Consider the following 21,379-nt stretch of genomic DNA (forward strand, 5'->3'; position numbering starts at 1 on the left):
CAGTGATAATGCAAATCAGCATGGTTTTTGCACCACACAGCGACTGCTGAAATATATCTGTGGCTGTTGTGTGTATGTCCGAGAATTAGACACACACTCAGTCATTCTTCCACAGAGTTGCAATCAAAACTCTAGCTGTTTGTTTCTTGTTGTACATATTGGAGGGGTAGTTTAAATTGCTGTGAAAAATACTACAAATAACAGGCATAATAATTATTATTATTCTGTCCCAACCAATTGTTGCTTCACTAAAAGTTGAACAGATAGTATAAGAACAGCAGAAAGCCGTTTGGGGAACTTCAATGACTTTACTGCCAGTTGTTTTTCTCAGTGTCTTTCTTTTTTGTAAAACTACAACAAAGAGGGGAAAAGAAGGTACACATTGTCAAAAATGGCCGTGATTTCAAGGTAAAAAAACTGTAAAAATGCTACAGAAAAAAATCCGTATCCTGGTTAACGGTTTGTTTCCTTAATATATACGGCGAATAACCGTAAATTGACTTTCCCAGAATTCCCGGCATGGCACATTAGTTTTTATGCTTTTTGTTGACATTACTATGGATCTTTTTAGTTAGAGATTTATTCTACATCTAATGTTGATAAACAATGTTTATTTCATGACTTTAATTTCATTTGTGTTCCCATACTGGTGTTTAGTAGCTGTGTGAATGACACTGAGCAGCTTCTATACACTGATACACTTTACTGCTTGTGGGGAAAGTTGATTGTGATGAGCTTTGGTTCATTATGTAACTTGTTCATCTCCACCTGCAAATGGCTGTGTTAACGTGTCTAACTGTAAAACAAAAGATGTGTAGATGTTGGTAAATCAAAATACAGATATAATACATCTGTAAATTAACAAAATACGGTAATTTACTGTAAAAATTAGAAATTACTTTTACGGTTTGTACTGTATTTTTAACGGTAAAATACTGGCAACCACAGCTGCCGCTTTTTGACCGTAAATTTTACAGATTTTTTTTTTTACAGTGTATAATCACATTTACTTTAACATGTTGAACCATTCAGCCAGCAGTAACATTTTACTAATGTACATATTTATACACATATGACTAAAATCTATTAAATGAGCCTATTTGAATCTAATATTAGCAAAATGATCATATTTACACCCCCAGCATAATGTGTAAGCCATAAAGAAGTCTTTGTACAACAAAATACAAGTGGTATAAAACTGATAATAATCAAATGACTCTTGAATGTTTACAAAAATTGAGCTTTAGTAAAAATAGAGCACTTACGGACATATATTACAACATTTAAATCAGCCCCAGCATGTGCGTTACTCTCAACCACACACTGAGAGAAACCGAAAGTAAATACATAGTGTGGTACTTTAAATGTCCAGTAGGTGGCAGGTCAAAACCACAAGTGCCTATCCGCGACAGCACAACAACAATAGTAATTAAAGTATATATGTTTTGATGGGTCAAATCTCCTTATATAATTGACGTCAGTTGCAGACCTGTGAGAGGAGGAGGCAGGAATGTAAATGGTCCGCAGGCCGGCAGTTTGAGACCCCTGATTTAAACAGTTGAGATTCACCATTTTTCAACCCATTCAGCTGATCTCCAGGGGCCTCATGTACAGAGACTTGTGTTGAATTCATACTAAATCATTGCGTACACACAAAAATTCAGATGTATAAAACACTGCGTACGCTGAATCCCACACGTTCTCTTTGTACATCTGAATTAACATAAAACTGAGTGCACATGCACGAGCGCAAATAAGCATAGATCATTGAATTTAATTAGACCATTAGCATTTAACTAAGATTAATGGATGAAAATGTTGCTATTTTCAATGCTGATGAGGCTATATTCTCATTTTGCGGTTATAATCAATAAGCTTTGCTGCCATATCATGGCTGCAGCAGGTGCAATGCTATTATGCAGATATCTATTTTTTGTCATATGATATATTGCACCAAAATATATTGCGATAAATGACACTGATATTTGGTTGATTTTAGGTTGTGTCGAGGCAACATCTTAAACCAGCATCATATTGACGTCAAATACTGACATCTATTTGTCAGGTATGGCAACTAAAATCCAATGTCTTATAGACATCATAGTGGTAACGTCCACACAATGTCAAGCTGTAACACCATTAGACATTGATATTTGGTTGAATTTAGGTTGAACATTGACGTCGGAATAACATTGGGTATCGACGTTAATCTGATTTTCATTTCCAGACAAAATGAAAACATCTAAACAGATCTAAACAGTCTCTGGGTTAATGCATGTAAAGATTTTGGACATCGTCTTGGACACTTTTAACGCTTCCAAATAGTTTGCTGCATGTCTTGAGGTTGTTCATTATGATGTGAGTTATCTTCTATGTGCGATTTGATTGGACAGGATTCACAGGACTGATTTTTCAAATCCCCATAGACAGGAAAAATAAAGTAGTGACTGCAGGTTGAAGGAAAGTAATGGAGTAAAAGTACCGATACAGCACTAAAAACGTACTCAAGAGAAAGTAAAAGTAGACATTTTTAAAACTACTTTGTAAATCACAATTCCTGAGAAAAACTACTGAATTACAGTGATTTGAGCATCTCTAATTTGTTACTTTACATCAATGCTTACAGAATCATCCCAATCAATTAATTCTAATCAGATCTATTTAAGCCATCTGGTGAAACTGCATTCATACTACAAAACATATCACAGATATAAACAAAATATCGCAATGTCAGTTTTTTCCAATATCTTGCAACCATCATCATAACCAACCGATAATAATGATTTGTTTCATTCTTTCCATTCACATAACCGACAAGGGCGTGTGTGTTTTTTCCATCACATTGCACTATTCACAATGTAATGCATCTTAATAAACCCATACAAGACAGTATATCCTCTCCCACTAACTAGATGGATGGGTGGATTGACAGAGCGATGGATGGCGAGTGGCGTAAAAAGGATGTTTATCCCTCCCTCCACCCCTGCTCTGGGAAGGACAGTTCCTAAGTGCTTGTGGATTTTATGTTTACGGTGTTTTATAGGGCAGATCCAGGAGCCAAGAGCTGTAAAATGTTGTGAGAGGGAGGAGAGAGAGGACAGGGGGGTGGAGGCAATGTTATTGTAAATCCAATCTTTATTGAGAACAACAGACAAACAGTCCTCCCCGCTCCGGCCCACCTCTCCATCACTCTCCCTTATTGACTGATCGACTTCTGGAAGTTTCAAAGAGCGAGCGTTCGTTTGTATGCTTTTGCTCACTTCAATGCTCGTTTAAATTCTGACCTTCATAACACAAAGGCAAACACACGGGCAAACTAAAAAGGCCCTCGGTGTGTTTTAATCCGGCCAGCAGGTCAATTGTCCTCAAATTGTTTTGTCATTCGATGGCTCTATTATCGCTCAGTAGCACCTAATGAGCCTCCGCGAGTGCTTAACGTAATCAGGGTTGCCAGATTTCAAGAGATCTAAACCAAAACACTCAATAAGAGCTTAAAACCGCTGCAATTTGGGTCAGTCCCAATACGTATCCCTGCAGCCTTGGTCACTTGAGTGCATGATAAAGTGTGCAAGACCGTCTCAGGTATAAATCTTTTAATGCACATTAAATCTCTAATACCACTCCAGGGAAGTTTCCAGGGCATGTGAGGGTAAGTATAATTCATCAGGCTCAACTGGAAGTTAATTTAATTATGTCACATACGGTGTGTGTAAAACAAAGTGTTGCACATTTTGTTAATACGAAGACTGCTTTTTGATCACATGAGTTGCATATGAATGAACGCCCATGCATATTTCAACAAGACAATGCAAAACCACATTCTGCACACATTAGAAAGTCCTGACTGTGGAGAAAGAGGATAAAGGAACTTGACTGGCCTGCCTGCAGTCCTGACCTGTCTCCAATAGAGAATGTGTGGCGCGAAGACCCCGCACCATTACAGAACTTAAAGGCTGATTTAGACTGCATCGAATGATCGGCGTGACCTACGTTGCACACCTTGCGCGTAGTCATGCATTTATACTTCTGCTTGCTGTTTGTGTTGCACTACAATAACACTTCCGAAACGCTATAGCTGGCAGTAGATTATGTTCCCCGTGTTGGGTTTCTACGTGGGCGTTTTGTTTTTTCTGAACCCTACCTTAATGTACAAGTAGCTCAAACCCGCTAATTCAGAGTTGGGAACCGGTGGACGTGCAACCACATTAATCATGAGGTAAACACAAAGCAAAAGTTTCCATCTGGAGCTCCTTCACGAGACTCGACACTTGTAAACACTCTCAGCACCGCCCACACTCCTCAACGCTACCAAGCTGATCTTTTTCTGACCTTGCGCTATGCATCGTTGCGAACTTGCTATGTGTAGTTAAATTTTTTGAAAGGTGCGCCTCAGCATCTGCGTCAGCCACAGCAAAGGATATGCGATAGCACAAAGCCATATGGGTGGGCTTGACACAGAGGTATAAATCAGCTTTATGACATGTTTGCAGGAAGAATAGGACAAAATTACACCTGAAACACCTCATCACTTGAAGTGTCTTCAGTCCCTAAACGTCTTTTAAGTGTTGTGAAAAGGAAAGCCAACATTACAAGGTGGTAAAGGCTTTACTGTGCCAACTTTTTTTGAAATGTGTTGCAAGAGCCGAAATTGGAATATGCGTTTATTGAAAAATAATTCATTCATTTTCTTTTCAGCTTAGTGCCTTTATTAATTTGGGGTTTCCACAGCGAAATGAACCACCAACTTATCCAGCATCTGTTTCACGCAGCGGATGCCCTTCTAGCTGCAATCCAGTACTAGGAAACATCCATACACACTCATTCACACACATACACTACAGACAGTTTAGCTTACCCAATTCACCTAAACCACATGTTTTTGGACCTGTGGGGGAAACAGGAGCACCCGGAGGAAACTCACACCAACACAAGGAGAATATGCAAACTCCACACAGAAATGCCAAATGGCCCAGCTGGGACTCAAGCCAGCGACCTTCTTGCTGTCAGGCGATCGTGTTATCCACTCCGCCACCGTGACACCCCCATTCAAAATAATAATAATAAAACAAATAAACAAATAAAAATGGACACATTAGGTAATGTCTGCTGTATTTTCTGAAATTAAGTAAATTTAGAAATCACTACTCTCATTTTCCATACTGTCCCAATTTTTTTTATCCAAATGTATATGAACACATGCAGATTCCACATTCACTTGAAGACTTGTGATCATATACAGCAATATACAGATGTGTAAAAAAAGTTATAGACACCCTATAAAATTTCAATTGTTCCATATCAGTATTTAAAGGTTTTACATTTTTTCATCTGGGAACAGAGATGAGGATCTCAAGGTGAATGTGTACCTTGGCTCTAGGGGTCAAATAACAAAAAATAAGGTCAAGAATCTTGGTGTGATTCTGGAGTCAGATCTGAGTTTCAGTAGTCATGTCAGAGCAGTAAATAAATCAGCACACTATCATCTCAAAAACGTTGCAAGAATTAGATGCTTTGTTTCCAGTGAAGACGTAGAGAAACTTGTTCATGCTTTTATCACCAGCAGAATGGATTACTGTAATAGACTCCTCACTGGCCTTCCCAAAAAGACAGTCAGACAGCCAGAAAGCTGCAGCCAGGATTCTGACCAGAACATCAGAGCACATCACGCCTGTCCTCAGGTCTTTACACTGGCTCCCAGTTACATTCAGAATAGATTTTAAAGTATTATTACTTGTCTATAAATCCCTAAATGGCCTAAATGACCTCAATATATTATAGATATGCTCACTGAATACAAACCTAACAGATCTCTCAGATCAATAGGATCACAAATTAGAAATTTTAAGAGTTCAGTCAAAGCAGGGTGAATCCATCTTCAGCTATTTCACCCCTCGCTGCTGGAATCAGCTTCCAGAAATGATCAGATGTGCTCCAACATTAGCCACATACAAATCATGACTTAAAACACATCTGTTAGCTGTGCCTTTACTAAATGAGCACTGTGATATGTCCGACAGATTGCACTATTTCTTTCTTTTCTTTTTCATTCCTTTAAAACTTGTTTAAACACATTTTAATCTTAATTTTATTCTTTGTTTTCATTTTTTTATATTTGTCTCTTAATATATTAATAAACTTGCCTTGCCTTACAATTTGGGAAACAAATCATCTGATGAAAACAACACATAAGCATTAACAAAAAGAAGTCAGTCACTGCTAATGAATGCCTCAAATTTGAATAGAGTTTCAGTCTGCAGCTTCAGGTGTTTGTGTGTGAACATGCAGATAAAACTAACAACAAAAACTGGGTCCTGAAACAAGACAATGATCCCAAACACAGCAGCAAATCTACAACAGGACAGCTGAAGAAGAAAACACTAAAATCAAGGTGTTCAACAGTCCTGTCAAAGTCCAGAGCTCATTCCGACTGAAATGCGAAACAGAATCTCATGCAGAAAATGAGGACTTCACGTCTGCTAAAAGTGGATCTACAGGATCTGAGTCACAGGCTGTCCTCGGTTTGGCTTTTCTATCTTGGCTTCATTTTTGTTAAATAAATAAAATATGTCATGTGATGCTGATCATCTGAGGATTTATCTCCCAAACTGCCAAGGTCCACAAAGTTTTGTTTTTTTTAAACAAATTAAATAATGGATTAAACAAGGAAATTCAATACTTTAACCTTTTCACATGAGTGTAAGTGGTCAAGTGTGTGTACTGGGACAGACCCTTTACCAATATTGCTCAGAGTGAATTTTCTCAACATGGCAACCATGAGCATGCTCTTGCACAACATCTAAACTGCATGTTGGAGACTCTCGATTTCCACTGTTATGTTTCAAAAGAAAGTCACTGCTTGGTGAAAGTTCTATGCCAGTGATAGACTTTAATAAAACACAGACCTGCTTCCCAGCTCTGCTCCTGGAGTGCCGCCAACACTGCACATTTTGGATGTCTCCCTAAACAAACACTCCTGATTCAACTCATCAGCTCTTTATTAGAGACTCCAAGACCCGAAACCAGGACTGCAATACACAATTTGCTTTAGTGGGGGAAAACACACACACAATAACACTGGAATATTAACTACAATAGTACATTGAGGTTGATTTAGCAGTGTGTATAAATCCATATCCATAACTGCCCAGGGAAGTACATAAGGAATTGAGTGTCATATATAATAATTAGGTTGTGGGACTTAATGCTAGTTAATGCATTTACTAACCTAAGCAAATGTATCTATTTATTTTTGTTAACATTATTTCAGGGAAATAAAGCTGTTCATTGTTAGTTCATGTTAACTCACAGTGCATTAAGTAATGTTAACAGGCAAGAATTTGGATTGTAATAATGATTATTGGGGCGTCACAGTGGTGCAGTGGGTAGCATGATCACCTCACAGCAAGAAGATTGCTGGTTCAAGCCCTGGCTGGGTCAGTTGGCATTTCAGTGTGGAGTTTGCATGTTCTCCTATTGTTCGCGTGGGTTTCCTCCGGGTGCTCCGGTTTTCCCCCAAAGACATGCGGTAAAAGTGAATTGGGTAAGTTAAATTGTCAGTAGTGTATGAGTGTGAATGAGTGTGTATGGATGTTTCCCAGAGATGGGTTGCAGCTGGAAGGGCATTCGCTGCGTAAAACATATGGTGGATAAGTTGGCGGTTCATTCCGCTGTGGCGACCCCCGATGCGATTAATAAAAGGGACTAAGCCGAAAAGAAAATGAATGAATGAGTTTACATGTTCTCCCATTGTTCGCATGGCTTTCCTCCAGGTGCTCCGGTTTCCCCCACAGTCCAAACACATGTGGTATAGGTGAATTGAATAAGCTAAATTGGCCGTAGTGTATGTGTGTGAATACATGAGTGTATTTGTGTTTCCCAGTAAGGGCATCCGCTGAGTAAAACATATGCTAAGTTGGCGGTTCATTCCGCTGTGGTGACCCCTAACTAATAAAGGGACTAAGCTGAAAAGAAAATGAATGAATGAATGAATGAATGAATGAATGAATGAATGATTATTGTCAATTATTAGTTCATGTTAGTAAACTCATTAACTAATGAAACTTCTAGCAAATCTAGCAGCTTCCACAATTGTTTTTATTTTTTGTACAACAGATATTGATGCATTTTCATCTTATTGGTACTTATTTGCATTTATCTTGACTGCTTCAGCTATATTAATTTTTTTTTTTTCACAGATAGATCATTTCACTTCATAAGACCTTGATGTATATCCACAAGACCACGGAGAATCATTTTATTTTGCCTGTATGCATTTTTTAACTCTCAATGTGATTATAATCACTGACTTACATTTTATAAATGTCATTTATAAATGACAGCTAATAATCTTCTGCAATGTTCTACTTTAGGAAAGAGGCAACACTCATCGTGGATTGCTTGAGAGTGAATAATTTGGTCGCAAATATTCATTTTTAGGTGAACTTTCCCTTAGATGTAATGCACATTTGTCAGTTCTTTCTAAAAACAGAATACTTTAAATGCACAGTGACCACAGGATTAAATATGTATCACCAATTTATCATCTGATTTACCTCAGTCTTATAGATTTAAATTAAATGCATAAACATTACATTTAGGCCTAAATGTTTTTGAGTGTGCTGCACTGCTCCTGAAATATTCATCAAATATACACCGTAAATGCTCAAAGTTTAGCATGAAATCAAAACATCCCTCTTTAAACTCCTAATGCACAATAGTTGCATTTCCAATACACATCACACTGCGCAGATTGAAAATACACCTAATGAAACATAATTTTCCCAAAACACTCTACGTTTTATACTAACATAAGATGATTTTTAGGCAATTTGAAAAAAAATTATAATTATATGTGATCTATAATGCAAATCTTTAGCAAAACTGGAATTTGTCACGTGTTAAAGTGACTTTTTAAAGTTTTATTCTTTTTAAAGTCAACAAAAATAACATGATAGTTCTTTAAAAATCACATGAACATCATTTTTGTGTTTATTTCTAGAAACTGGCTCCCTTGAGAATGATGCAGCAGCCCCTATTGCATGTCATATCTCCAAAAAGGAATCTTCAGTTTCTCTGTGAAATGCGCAAACTACAAACTTCCAGAAACACCTCATTTACAGACATTAACAAGTATGAAGCGCTTTCCTTCCCATTAATACTGTATAACATGACAATGTCAAAAAAATATATGACTTTGATTCACATTAACCTACCAAGATTCATAGTGATGTTTTTTGGAGAAATGTTCACAAGATGTCGTTAAATGAAAACGCAGTCATTTTGCAGTAGTTTTATACTCAACATTTATAATATACACTGACCGGCCAATTTATTAGGTACAACTTACTAGTACCACCCCGTCTGCTTTCAGAACTGCCTTAATCCTTCGTGGCATAGATTTAACAAGATAGTTGAAATATTCCTGAGATCTTGGTCCATACTGACATGATAGCATCACACAGTTGCTGCAGATTTGTCGGCTGCACATACATGATGCGAATCTCCCGTCCCACTACATCCCAAAGGTGCTCTATTGGATTGAGTTCTGGTGACTGTTGAGGCCATTTGAGCACAGTAAACTCATTGTCATGAGTCATTCCTGATGCCAAATTCTGACCCTACCATCTGGATGTCGCAGCAGAAATGGAGACTCATCAGACCAGGCAACGTTTTTCCAATCTTCTATCGTCCAATTTTGGTGAGCCTGTACGAATTGTAGCCTCAATTTCCTGATCTTAGCTGACAAGAGTGGCACCCAGTGTGGTCTTCTGCTGCTGTAGCCCATCCGCCTTAAGGTTGGACGTGTTGTGCATTCAAAGATGCTCTTCTGCAGACCTCGGTTGTAACGAGTGGTTATTTGAGTTACTGTTTCCTTATCAGCTCGAACCAGTCTGGCCATTCTCCTCTGACTTCTGGCACTAAAGCATTTGCCCCCACAGAACTGACACGAACTGGATATTTAATCTTTTTTGGACCATTCTCTGTAAACCCTAGAGATGATTGTGCATGAAAATCCCAGTAGATCAGCAGTTCCTGAGATACTCAGACCAGCCCGTCTGGCACCAAAAACCATGTCACACTCAAAGCCACTTAAATCCCCTTTCTTCCCCAATCTGATGCTCTGTTTGAACTGCAGCAGATCAGATTTTGATTTTCTCAGATATATCAAAGTGTGCAAAGGTCTCTCATACACTCTCACACACTATACTTGTCAGGATTCTGACACTTCGGACTTGTTAATTCTTGTTTAGGTGGCCAGACACCTGTCCTGTCATGTCTTGTATGTTGTTTGGCTCGAGTTTGCACAGTGTTTTTATATATCGTGTACTCGTATCTTTTGTTTAGTCTTCTGTTAATGTTTTGTTTAGCAAGTGGTTCATGTTTACATGCGCCACATGCTTTAGTGTAGCGTTTCTTGTGAACACGAGGTTAATGAGTTGTTTTTTTATGTAAGCACATGGCTTATGTTGTATGTTTGTGTCATGTGCTCCCATCTATTGTCTAGTCCCACCCTCCTTGTTAACCCATTATTAGTTTATTATGTTGACCTGTTTGTTTGCCAATTATTTTTCCGTTATAGTCTCTTCACGTCTGCTGTCCTGTGACGGTTAGTCATCTTTCCAGGATCTTGTCATGTTGTGACCAGTCTTGTCCAGCCCTGATCTTCCCTGCTAGTCCAGTTTGTTTAGTTGCTTTTGTTAATGTTTTCCCCCTCTGGGTTGTTTTTGTTCACCTTTTGTTTTATTTTATAATTAATAAATCCCAATTTTAGTTCTGCATTTGAGTCCTCATCCTTTCCCCACCCTAAAACCGTGACAATGCACCATATAGATGGCAGAAAATGTGCTTTTTTTGCACTGCAACTGTTGATCAGCAGTAAAAATTGCTCATTTTACCTCTTCAGAATAAAGAAAACCAGCAACAATAAAGAATGCATGATTATATGGTGTCATGGCTTTACAATAGAAAATGTCATTATAAATGGAAGTCAATGTGGCAAAAAACAGCCAAGAACATAAAGTAGTCAACTTGTATTATACTGTCGAGTTTTTAAAAACTATCAAAGCATTTTCCCAAAATGTGTCAAAATAAGATGTCACCAAAAATCATTCCATTTGCTGAAACACAGAGAAAGCTGTGGCCAAATTAAGACCCCAGCGTAGATGAAAACATCGCCAACAGCACATAAAAGTCAAAAAAATAATATGCACCAAACTTCTAATTGCAAACTCTATAAAGCAACACAACCAACATGATCATCTTCACAGCGCATTCCTGCACTCGCTTGCGCACTTCAGTGAGATGCACACTTAGCAGTCCTGGGCAGTTCATTCCAACCTCCAAATTAATGACCACTGGACAGTCTGTTAATCCTCACGCTTTTACACCGAGACCTACGGCCACCCGATCAATGCGTCAACTGGGAGAGATGAATCAATGCCCTGTCAGACACACCTCTCTCTCTCTCTCTCTCTCTCTCATTCTTAGTCCTTTCCCTTTTCAGCTTCTTTTTCTCCTCATCCACTTGTTCACTTTTCACTAGGAAAGCACAATGTATTGTTTCAGCATTGATATCGCAATGTGCTTAGGGCTGCACGATATAAAAAAAATGACATTGTGATACTTTGTTTTTCTGTGCTATATATTGCGATATGAATATAATTCACAAGACGACTCGTCCGCAAATTCCGTCTGGCCCTATCTATATAATATAATAATATAATACAAACACATTATTTATTGAGCTTTGATAATATCAAATATTTGGTTGATGCTTGTATCATTTAGAAAATTTTTAATATACATGCTCCAGCCCCCTTATGTGAGTTTGTGACACAGACGTAGAGCTGCACAACACTGGAAAAATTTGACATTGTGATATTTTTTTTCTTGTGGTATATATATATATATTGTATTAAACAATTTCACCAGATGAGCTCTATTTGTAAAGTCCTTCATTTATATTGGTTGGGACGACTTTTGTAGGGGAGTGAAATATAAATATATTAATTCATTCATTTTTTCTTCGGATTAGACCTTTATTTATTTATTTATTTATTTAACTATTGCATATGTTTTATGCAGCGGATGCCCTTCCAGCTGCAACCCAGTACTGGGAAACACCCATGCACTCTCACATTCACACACACACACTCATACACCACGGTCAATTTACCTCCAAGTCACCTATAGCACATGTCTTTGGACTGTGGGTGAAACCGGAGCAAGCGGAGAAAACCCACGCCAACACTGGGAGAACATGCAAACTCCCTAGTCCAGCCAGGACTCGAACCAGCAATCTTCTTGCTGTGTGAGGCGACAGTGCTAACCACTAAGCCACTGTGCTCCCCAAACTTTAATTAGTTGTTTTAAATGTTTGTTGTACGTAACTTCACTGATACTTTGTGTAATAACAGGTTTTGGATTTTAGGTTGCCTGTTTTTTCTGTCAGATGAAAATGATCCCTTGTGGCTAACTCTGGCTTATTTACAGTTTTTAAACTGTTGATTAATGAGCATTGTCCCTGTTAAATCAAATAAATACAAATCTAAATGATCCGAAGTCTTAAAACAATCTCTTTCTGCGTACCTGTTTCGGTGAGCTTCATTAGCTTCATTCAAGTCCTACGGGGTAATATGACTGCTGAAACATTACCAGTCATTGCTTTGCTTTATGGCAGCTTAGAGGTGATGATGAAAAAATAATAAAGCCGAGTACTCTCCTTACGCTGTATGAATATGCTAATGTCAATATGCTACTCTGACTCTAATAGCAGGATATTAATTATGAAATAGTTTCGTTTCCTGACCTACAACAGGCCTTAGTCAGGGTAGATGGTAAATTGATTTTAACAAGGCTGTGAGGGATAAATGTACATACGGGGCATCATTTACATAACGCTGCTCATTTACATGATGAAAGCAGTTTTACATGCCAAAATAGATTTTAATGTGCAAGCTGTTGGAAATGGCATATTTCCACTGAAGCTATAGTGGGTAATACCAATATTTGCGTAAACTCCAAAAATGTAATTTAGAGAAAATGGGGATGTCATGTTGTGATGAAAACATCTTGCTGCCTTATTGTAGATGAATCTGATAAATATTTAAGGCCCTATCATACACCCGGAGCAATAAGGCGTGAGACGTGTTTGCCCCAACGTGTTGCTATTTTCAGACCAGCTCAAACCCTAATTTTCCTGTTTTCTGTCACGTTGTTTAAATAGTAAATCCATTTGTGCCATTTTGTGTTCCGGTCAAGAAAAGAGGTGTGTTAAGGCGCAATTGACCAGCTGAAAGCAGGTCTAAAGTCCAACGCAGAGTGTTAGTCATGCATCTCGCTTACACATTGCTTAAAACACGCAGCAATACACAAATATCTTTACATATGAAAAAAAAATTAAAGGAATAAAATATTAAAAAATCATTACTTTCTACATAAATATAAAAACCACTGCCTCCATGCCTTCTTCATCTCCGGGGCTTTTTTCAGTTTATTCATGACTTGCTTTTGTATAATGTTATTATTATAGGCAGTATTATTTATTATATGCATATTTATATTTGTTTTATTAAAAACAAGCTTAGATTTGTCCACCTGTCGGGTTTTGGACCATATGGGGCACAGCATGTGTGCTTGGATATAACTCAGTTTTTTGTGCACACTTCGTTATTAGTGTTCATTTATTTGTTTGCTGGAAATTAGAACTGAATTTAGAAACAGTTTTGAAACAAATCTTAGCGCTTAACAAACTAAATGAATTATGTGGCTAATAGATGTGTTCAATGGAACGTACAACACGGTTTCCTTATCCATGAAAGTGAGAAAGAGAAAAAGAAAGTAAAGATGTCGATTGGAGGAGGCTCGTTCTTTATTCTCGTGCTGCAGATGCTGTTTATCTGTTTCCTCACTATTGATCAGTTTTTCTACTTACAAAGTCTGCCATGCTAGCAAATGCACCATGGTGTGATGAAACCAACTCTTAAAGGGAATGGGAGATGAGACTTTGATTGGTTTATTCTCAAAACACACCTATAACTCACTAAGAGAATAAGCTCAACCCTGTTAGACCATGCGCCACGGAGCAGAGCGTATTTTTCAGTCCTTAAAATAACAAATGTTGATTCATACACAACCTCAATGTTTTGCGCCTAGATCATTTAAAATAGAGCCTTGAGACTGAAATTAATCAAACAGACTCAAAATATTAAAGTTAAACTTTGCATAACTTAAAAGTTGAAGTTGAGTTGGAACTTGATTAAGTTATTAAAAGCAACAAAAACATCTGTTGTGATGACTTAATTTTTTTGTCATCTTTTACACCTACTGACTCTAAAGGCCATTTATATCAAAGTTGATAGTTAGCCGCACCATATTGGTGTTTTGTAACATCTAGTATTTATGAGGTGGGTTGTTAGCCCAACGCTTAAGGCAGTGTTTCCCAACCCTGTTCCTGGAGGCACACCAACAGTACATATTTTGGATGTCTCCCTTTTCTGACCCATTAACTTCAGGTGTTGGAGTCTCTTTTGATGTTATGATAAGATGATTCAGTTGTGTTTGATTAGGGAGAGGTTGAAAATGTGGACTGCTGGTGTGCCTTCAGGAACAGGGTTGGGAAACACTGGCTTAAGGTATGTGTAAGATTTTTTATTTTAAGTTTTTACATTTTTTTTTTTTTTTTTTTAGGACAACAGTATCTCTAGCAGAAAAGATCTTTTCAAAAAGATTTTGAAACTAATGAAGACAGCAGAAGTTAATTCATTTGAATTATTTAGTTTGACATGCTCCAAACTACACCAAAATACTTGAAAAATTTCTCAAAATAAAATATATTGTGTTCAAAAGGGAAAAAAGTTTTAGTTTTTTTTACCCAGACATTTAAAAAGAATATACTTAGAGCCGTAATCACAATACACTGAAACTGTGATATTTTTATCCAAGGTTATCATAGCGTCAGAATCTTATATGGCTCATGCCTAGCCCTCATGTGCAATATTTATTCTTTTTAAAATATCTTGAAAAATATTATATACTGTCATCATGCCAACAACAAAACTAATCTAAGATTATTAGAAATGAGTTATTAAAACTAATATTTTTATTAATGTGTTGAAAGTAAATCTTCACTTAATTAAACAAAAATGGGCTACAGTACATGCACACAAACCTTTAAATTCAGTCAGCCATTCCCAGGGATTCCGGTTAATTGTCATCTCATACAAAATCGCTGCGTTTAAGACCTAATTCCTTTTAAAAAACAGCGATCTTCGCTGCCTGCCTGAGATACAATATAAAGTGGGTATCAGACCCAACAAGAAGCACTGCATTAAATTATATTTTTCCGTGCAATGTCTTTAAAATATGGACATTCATTTTACCCTAGTATTTTCAATGGAAGTTCTGCGCTGGCTTGCGGCTAATGACAGCGGCTGCGTTTGATATTTATTAATTGGGATAAACCGCTCGAGATGTACAATCTCATTTTCAAGGGGGTCCCACAATTAATCACAGTCACATAATAATAACACCAGAAGACAAAATATAACTTGCACAACATCCAGAAAACATAATATTAAATAAAAAAATAAATAAAAAATGACCTTTAAATGACCTTTAGTCTCTTTTTATACTTTAATAACCAAATGGATGCCTACGTCTATTTAACTGAATGCATTGTAATTACATTACAACATCGATGCTGTAAAAGGAGCCGTATGAAATTGAAAATAGTCACATAAAGCTCTTACCAAAAGTTCATCATATGCTGATAAACACTCACTGTGCAACAAGCCCACTGATGAAAAAATATAAAAGAATTCAAATGTAACAGGAGGACTAATAATGCTGACTTTAACTGCATATTGTTATTAATACACTGGAAAAAAAGGACTACTGCAAAAATGTTGCAAACTATTTATATGGTCTGAATTTAAACAAAATTAAATGTATTAATGTTCAACTTAATTTGTTTGTTTAATTCAGCACAAATAAATAGCTTGAAAACACACATTTTTATATACTTATATATTGTGATATGTGCTTTATGCCATATCCCTAGCCACAAAACATCACCTTCAGGTAAACATACCCGAGCTTGCATTTGATCCTTAAAATACATCTTTTTTGGGGAAAAAAAAAGTCAAGATGCACAACAGTTCAACCCACTGAGCGAACTGTAAAACTCTCACACCCACATTTTAAATCCGGCTACTCTGACTATAGTTTGAAGGCATGTCTTAGCCGAGAGAGTTTTTAGTCTCTCATCTTAGTGCTCGATTTATCTCTTTAGCTATTTAAAGGATGCAAATGTGCAAAGCTTGAAAGTTCTTGAAAGTCACTTTGTTCTGCAACTGCCAAGAACAGGCTCGCAAATGCAGATGAACGCTCCAAAGCTCTCAGGTGTGTCTACAAAGGGCCTGATTGGATGGCGCAGACAGACGGAAAGCTCTGCCTCCATCTAGTGACATGAGCTCTGCTGACTGTTTCTGCTCTTTTAAATGGCAGCTGTACAAAAATAGTACTGGAAAATGAGCAAGATTGCTGTTGTTGAGTGAGCTCAAATGGACATACAATGCCTCAAACTGAAAAAGTCAAAAGTTCACTGTCTTAAAGGGATAGTTAGCACACACAAAAAAAAAAAGATTTACTGCAAACTCACCCTGAGGCCATACAAGATTCAATTCAATTAATCTTTATTTCTATAGTGCTTTTACAATGTAGATTGCGTCAAAGCAGCTTAACATAGAAGATCTATAGAATTGAAACCCTGTCAGTCCAGTTTTTAGAGTTGAAGTTCAGTTTAGTTCAGTTCAGTGTGGTTTAATTATCACTGCTGAAAGTCCAAACACTGAAGAGCAAATCCATCAATGCGCAGGTGATGTAGGTGACTTTTTTTCTTCATTAGAATGTTACAGAACATTTTAAGCTGAATATTATGTTTTCCAGTCAGGCTACCAAAAATGAATCCACACATCTGACCATTTTAATGAGAGAAAAAAAATACAGTCTATTTCAATGTGTTTGCAGTCTCACAAATTGGGTAATTATGTTGTATGCAATTTTCATACATCAGTTATATGTTTAACTTTGCATTTGCACTATCTGGGTATGTCAAAAGAACTGGTGCTAAGCTGATAATAAAACAATAAATTTAGGTCTATCAGGTTTTCACATCATTATGAAAAATTAATAAATTCATTCATTTTCACACACACTACGGCCAATTTATTTTCTTCAATTCACCTATATTCACATGTTTTTGGACTGTGGGGGAAACTGGAGCACCTGGAGGAAACCCACGCAAACAGGAGGAGAACATGCAAACTCCACACAGAAATGCCAACTGACCCACCTGGGGCTCGAACCACTGACCTTCTTGCTGTAAGGTGATCGTGCTACCCACTGCGCCAGCGTGACAGCCTTGGGTAATTATGTTGTATGTAATTTTCATGCATCAGCTATGTGTTTGAAGTTGCAACTATCTGGTGTTGTCAAAAGAAATGGTGCTAAGCTGATAATCAAACAATGAATTTAGGCCTAATGAAAAATTAATAAATAAATACAAATATTTAAATTCAATTTGGTTATTTAAAAAAATACATACATGTAGCCTGAAATGAATGTCATCTAAACATTTTATGTAGTAAATGTATTTCTTTTTATTTAGTAAATAGTGTTTGTTTGTTTTGTTTTTTATTCGGGCCACTTGAATTTATTTCGGGCTACCAAAACACGAAGAGTGCCTGGCCGAATGGTTATCAGGCATTTAGAGATTCTGCAAGCCCTGATGTGATAACAAAAACGGGTGCAATGTGGAAGCATTAATAAACAAATTAGCAGACGGACCAAGCTGTAAAACATCTGAAATGTTGTTTTGATTTTTCTAAAATGCAGCAGCCAAGTCTGTCATCACAGTGGTTCAGTATTATTGTAACAATCACCAGCGATCAAGCATTTGCAGATCGCTGGAGTACTACACATCTGCCTCTATATGAACTGCTACTCCCAGAAGTATTTGCACTCACACACCAGTTCCTGATCCCCCCCGATTACACACACACAGCTGAAAGCTCATGATGGACTGATTACCAGGACTAAAAATGCATCTCGCTCACTCACTCTTTGCTGGGTCTTGTGGTCTGCAAGTGAGCTTTACCAAAGAGTTATCTTAGTTCTTGCCTTTCATGTTTTTGACCTTTTCTTTGTTTATTGTTTATGTTGTTTGCCACCTGACCTGGAGAGGCAGTTTTAACATGAAGTGACACGACAGCTGACGTACAGATGCCACTGGCATATGCCACTGAGTGTAGTGACACTTCCGGTGGCACGTCCGGTTTTCACTGTCATGTGTCTAAATAGTTAAAAATGATTACGCAAATGACACCTATTATCTTACATGCATATATGTTATGAATTTACAACATGCATTTTATTATGACTTTATAAAGCACATTATTTAAAATACCTTAAAATAAAAATAATAAAATGAATGAATGAATGAATTAAACATAAAGAAGCCCATATTGTAGCCAACAAAGGACCCGCCACGATGCAATAATATACGGCACAACAGATAAGTGTAACCCCTCCGTTACATAAGCATGCCACAATAAATTTGACTGACGTGCTGTCAAATGACTAAATATTACGCAAGTATGACTACGAATACGTAAAATAAATGCTTTTAAATGAAAACATCATGGAGTAGTCCAGCATATAAACTAACTTGAGACGCAATAAATCAGATTAAAAGTCGCGTAATGATTAAATATGGTTTTGTGCGTGTTGATTAATGTCATTAAGCTTCGCCGGGTGTCGATGTCACTGCAGTGACACATGACAGTGAAAACCGGATGTGCCACCGGAAGTGTCACTACACTCATTGGCATGTGCCAGTGGCATCTGTACGTCAGATGTCGTGTCACTTTATGTTAAAACTGCTGCTGCTGACCTGACCATTCGCCTGTATTCTGACTATGTTTTTTGGGTAAACTTTATGCTCCTGTTTGCACCTGTTTTGACCTTTGCCTGCTTGACTATTCTGTTTCAAAAAGCTGCATGTGGATTCTCACCTCTGTTGCCAGACCCACTCATTACAATTATTATTATATATAGTATTACCTCCAGAGCTGTTTTAAGCATCTGCGCTCCCAAAGAGCATCTCATGCCTCCAAAAGCCAGTGTTCATTGCATTTCGTCTTCAACTTCTGAGGTGCAAGAAATGTATTATATAAGAAAAAAGGGCCACACTGGCTTCTCCTACCACAGTAAATCCCAGTTTTCTTTTTGATATTTGCTGGCAATTTACCAGGAAGTGACGATTTTGTTTTCCTTGACTCATTAGATAGAAACAGAGCTTCATTCGCAAACCTTTAATGCAATATTCCAGTTTTGCACATAAATTCAATTCGCATATTTGCATGTAAACACAGCTATCGTGCTAGTAGTCTGTTGACTAAATGCTTCTTTAATATTCAAACACACAACGAAAAAAGTCACATCTTGTGTGTCCCGAGGGTGAGTAAATGAACAGCTAAATTTTCATTTTTGCATGAACAATCCCTTTAATAAATAGGGCAGTGTCTGTACAGCCAAAACTGGGCCACAAGCACTCAAGCCATGCTAAATCCTTTTGCACAGTGTATGTTTTCAGCAACAACATCAACAAAAAAAGGCTCTGTGCAAAAAAGAATCCTTAACAATAAACTGCTGAATCAGATTCAAGTGTATGATTTACGGTCCAAGCTCAAACTATTTTGGGAAACAATATAAAGCAGACAAACCCTGCTAGGTAAATGCAGACTATGAATCTTCCTGTGCCTGTACTCTCACCTGCATTGGCAACGGCGTCGATCTCCAGCTTTGTGATGTCACCGCCGAACAGAGACACTTTCATATTTAGCTCTTCATTGACTTCATAGCGAGGTTTATAAGAAGAGTCACCTAAAATGAGCAAATATAGTGAGTTATACATCAGCAATCTATTCTTTTTTTTATACCTCTAGACTTTTTTTTTAGGTTTTTAGGATTGAAACAAAGGGATTTATTTTTTTAACTGTACACGCAGTGAGGGTTTTTGTGCATTTAATTCACCTGACGGACTCCAGACAGGAACATCCTCCAGAGGAATGAAGTCAACCCTGTACAGTTCCCTTCTCCTCTGCTTATCCATGGAGCAAAGCTTAGCTGCCAAAGATGAGAAAGAAAAAAACATTTAAAGAAAAAAAATCATACCTAAACGCAAAATGCACTGAAAAATCTTTTATATGCATTTAGAAGTTTCAGGAACCTGTTAAGATTTGAGATTATAAATGGAAATAAAATGTTTTATTTTGTGACATACACTCACTGGCCACTTTATTAAGTACACCCGTCCAACTGCTCGCTAACACCAATTTCTAATCAGCCAATCACATGGCAGCAAGTCACATGGTCAAGACAATCTGCTGCAGTTCAAACCGAGCCTCAGAATGGAGTTGCTGGTGCCAGACGGGCTGGTCTGAGCATTTCAGAAACTGCTGATCTACTGGGATTTTCACACACAACCATCTTTAGGGTTAACAGAGAATGGTCCAAAAAATGAGAAGTGAGCGGCAGTTCTGTGGGCGCAAATGCCTTGTTGATGCCAGAGGTCAGAGGAAAATGGCAAGACTGGTTCCAGCTGATTGAAAGGCAACAGTAACTCAAATAATCACTCGTTACAACTGAGATATGCAGAAAAGCATCTCTGAATGCACAACACGTCCAACCTTGAGGCGGATGGGCTACAGCAGTAGAGGACCACACCGGGTGCCACACCTGTCAGCTAAGAACAGGAAACTGAGGCTACAATTCACACAGGCTAACCAAAATTGGACAATAGAAGATTGGAAAAACATTGCCTGCTCTGATGAGTCTTGATTTATGCTGCGACATCTAGATGGTAGGGTCAGAATTTATCTTCAACGACATGCTTGCATCCTGCCTTGTATCAATGGTTCATGCTGGTGGTGGTGGTGTAATGGTATGGGGAATATTTTCTTGGCACACTTTGGGCCCATTAGTACCAATTGAGCATTGTCAATGCCACAGCCTAACCTGACTATTGTTTCAGATCATGTCCATCCCTTTATGACCACAGTGTACTCATCTTCTGATGGCTACTTCCAGCAGGATAACGCACAATATCATCAAGCGCCAAACATCTCAGACTGGTTTCTTGAACATGACAATGAGTTCACTGTACTCAAATGACCTCCACAATCACCAGACTCAATCCAATAGAGCACTTTTGGGATGTGGTGGAACGGGAGATTCGCATCATGGATGTGCAGCCAACAAATCTGCAGCAACTGCGTGATGCTATCATGTCAATATGGACCAAAATCTCAGGAATATT

General features: G+C 37.7%; 1 protein-coding gene across 1 annotated transcript in view; it reads right to left on the minus strand.

Moving 5' to 3' along the window:
* The window catches only part of macrod1 (mono-ADP ribosylhydrolase 1), a 172,624-nt gene that overhangs the window by 147,122 nt on the left and 4,123 nt on the right, over positions 1 to 21,379 (minus strand). Inside the window, exons 2-3 of the mRNA XM_056471766.1 lie at positions 20,095 to 20,187; positions 19,834 to 19,944 (exon numbers count right to left, since the gene is read on the minus strand). Of these exons, the coding sequence (XP_056327741.1) occupies positions 19,834 to 19,944; positions 20,095 to 20,187 (204 nt within the window). The remainder of the gene's footprint in view (positions 1 to 19,833; positions 19,945 to 20,094; positions 20,188 to 21,379) is intronic.

The sequence above is a fragment of the Danio aesculapii genome, chromosome 14 (genome assembly GCF_903798145.1).
Source record: "Danio aesculapii chromosome 14, fDanAes4.1, whole genome shotgun sequence".
Lineage (NCBI taxonomy): Eukaryota > Metazoa > Chordata > Actinopteri > Cypriniformes > Danionidae > Danio > Danio aesculapii.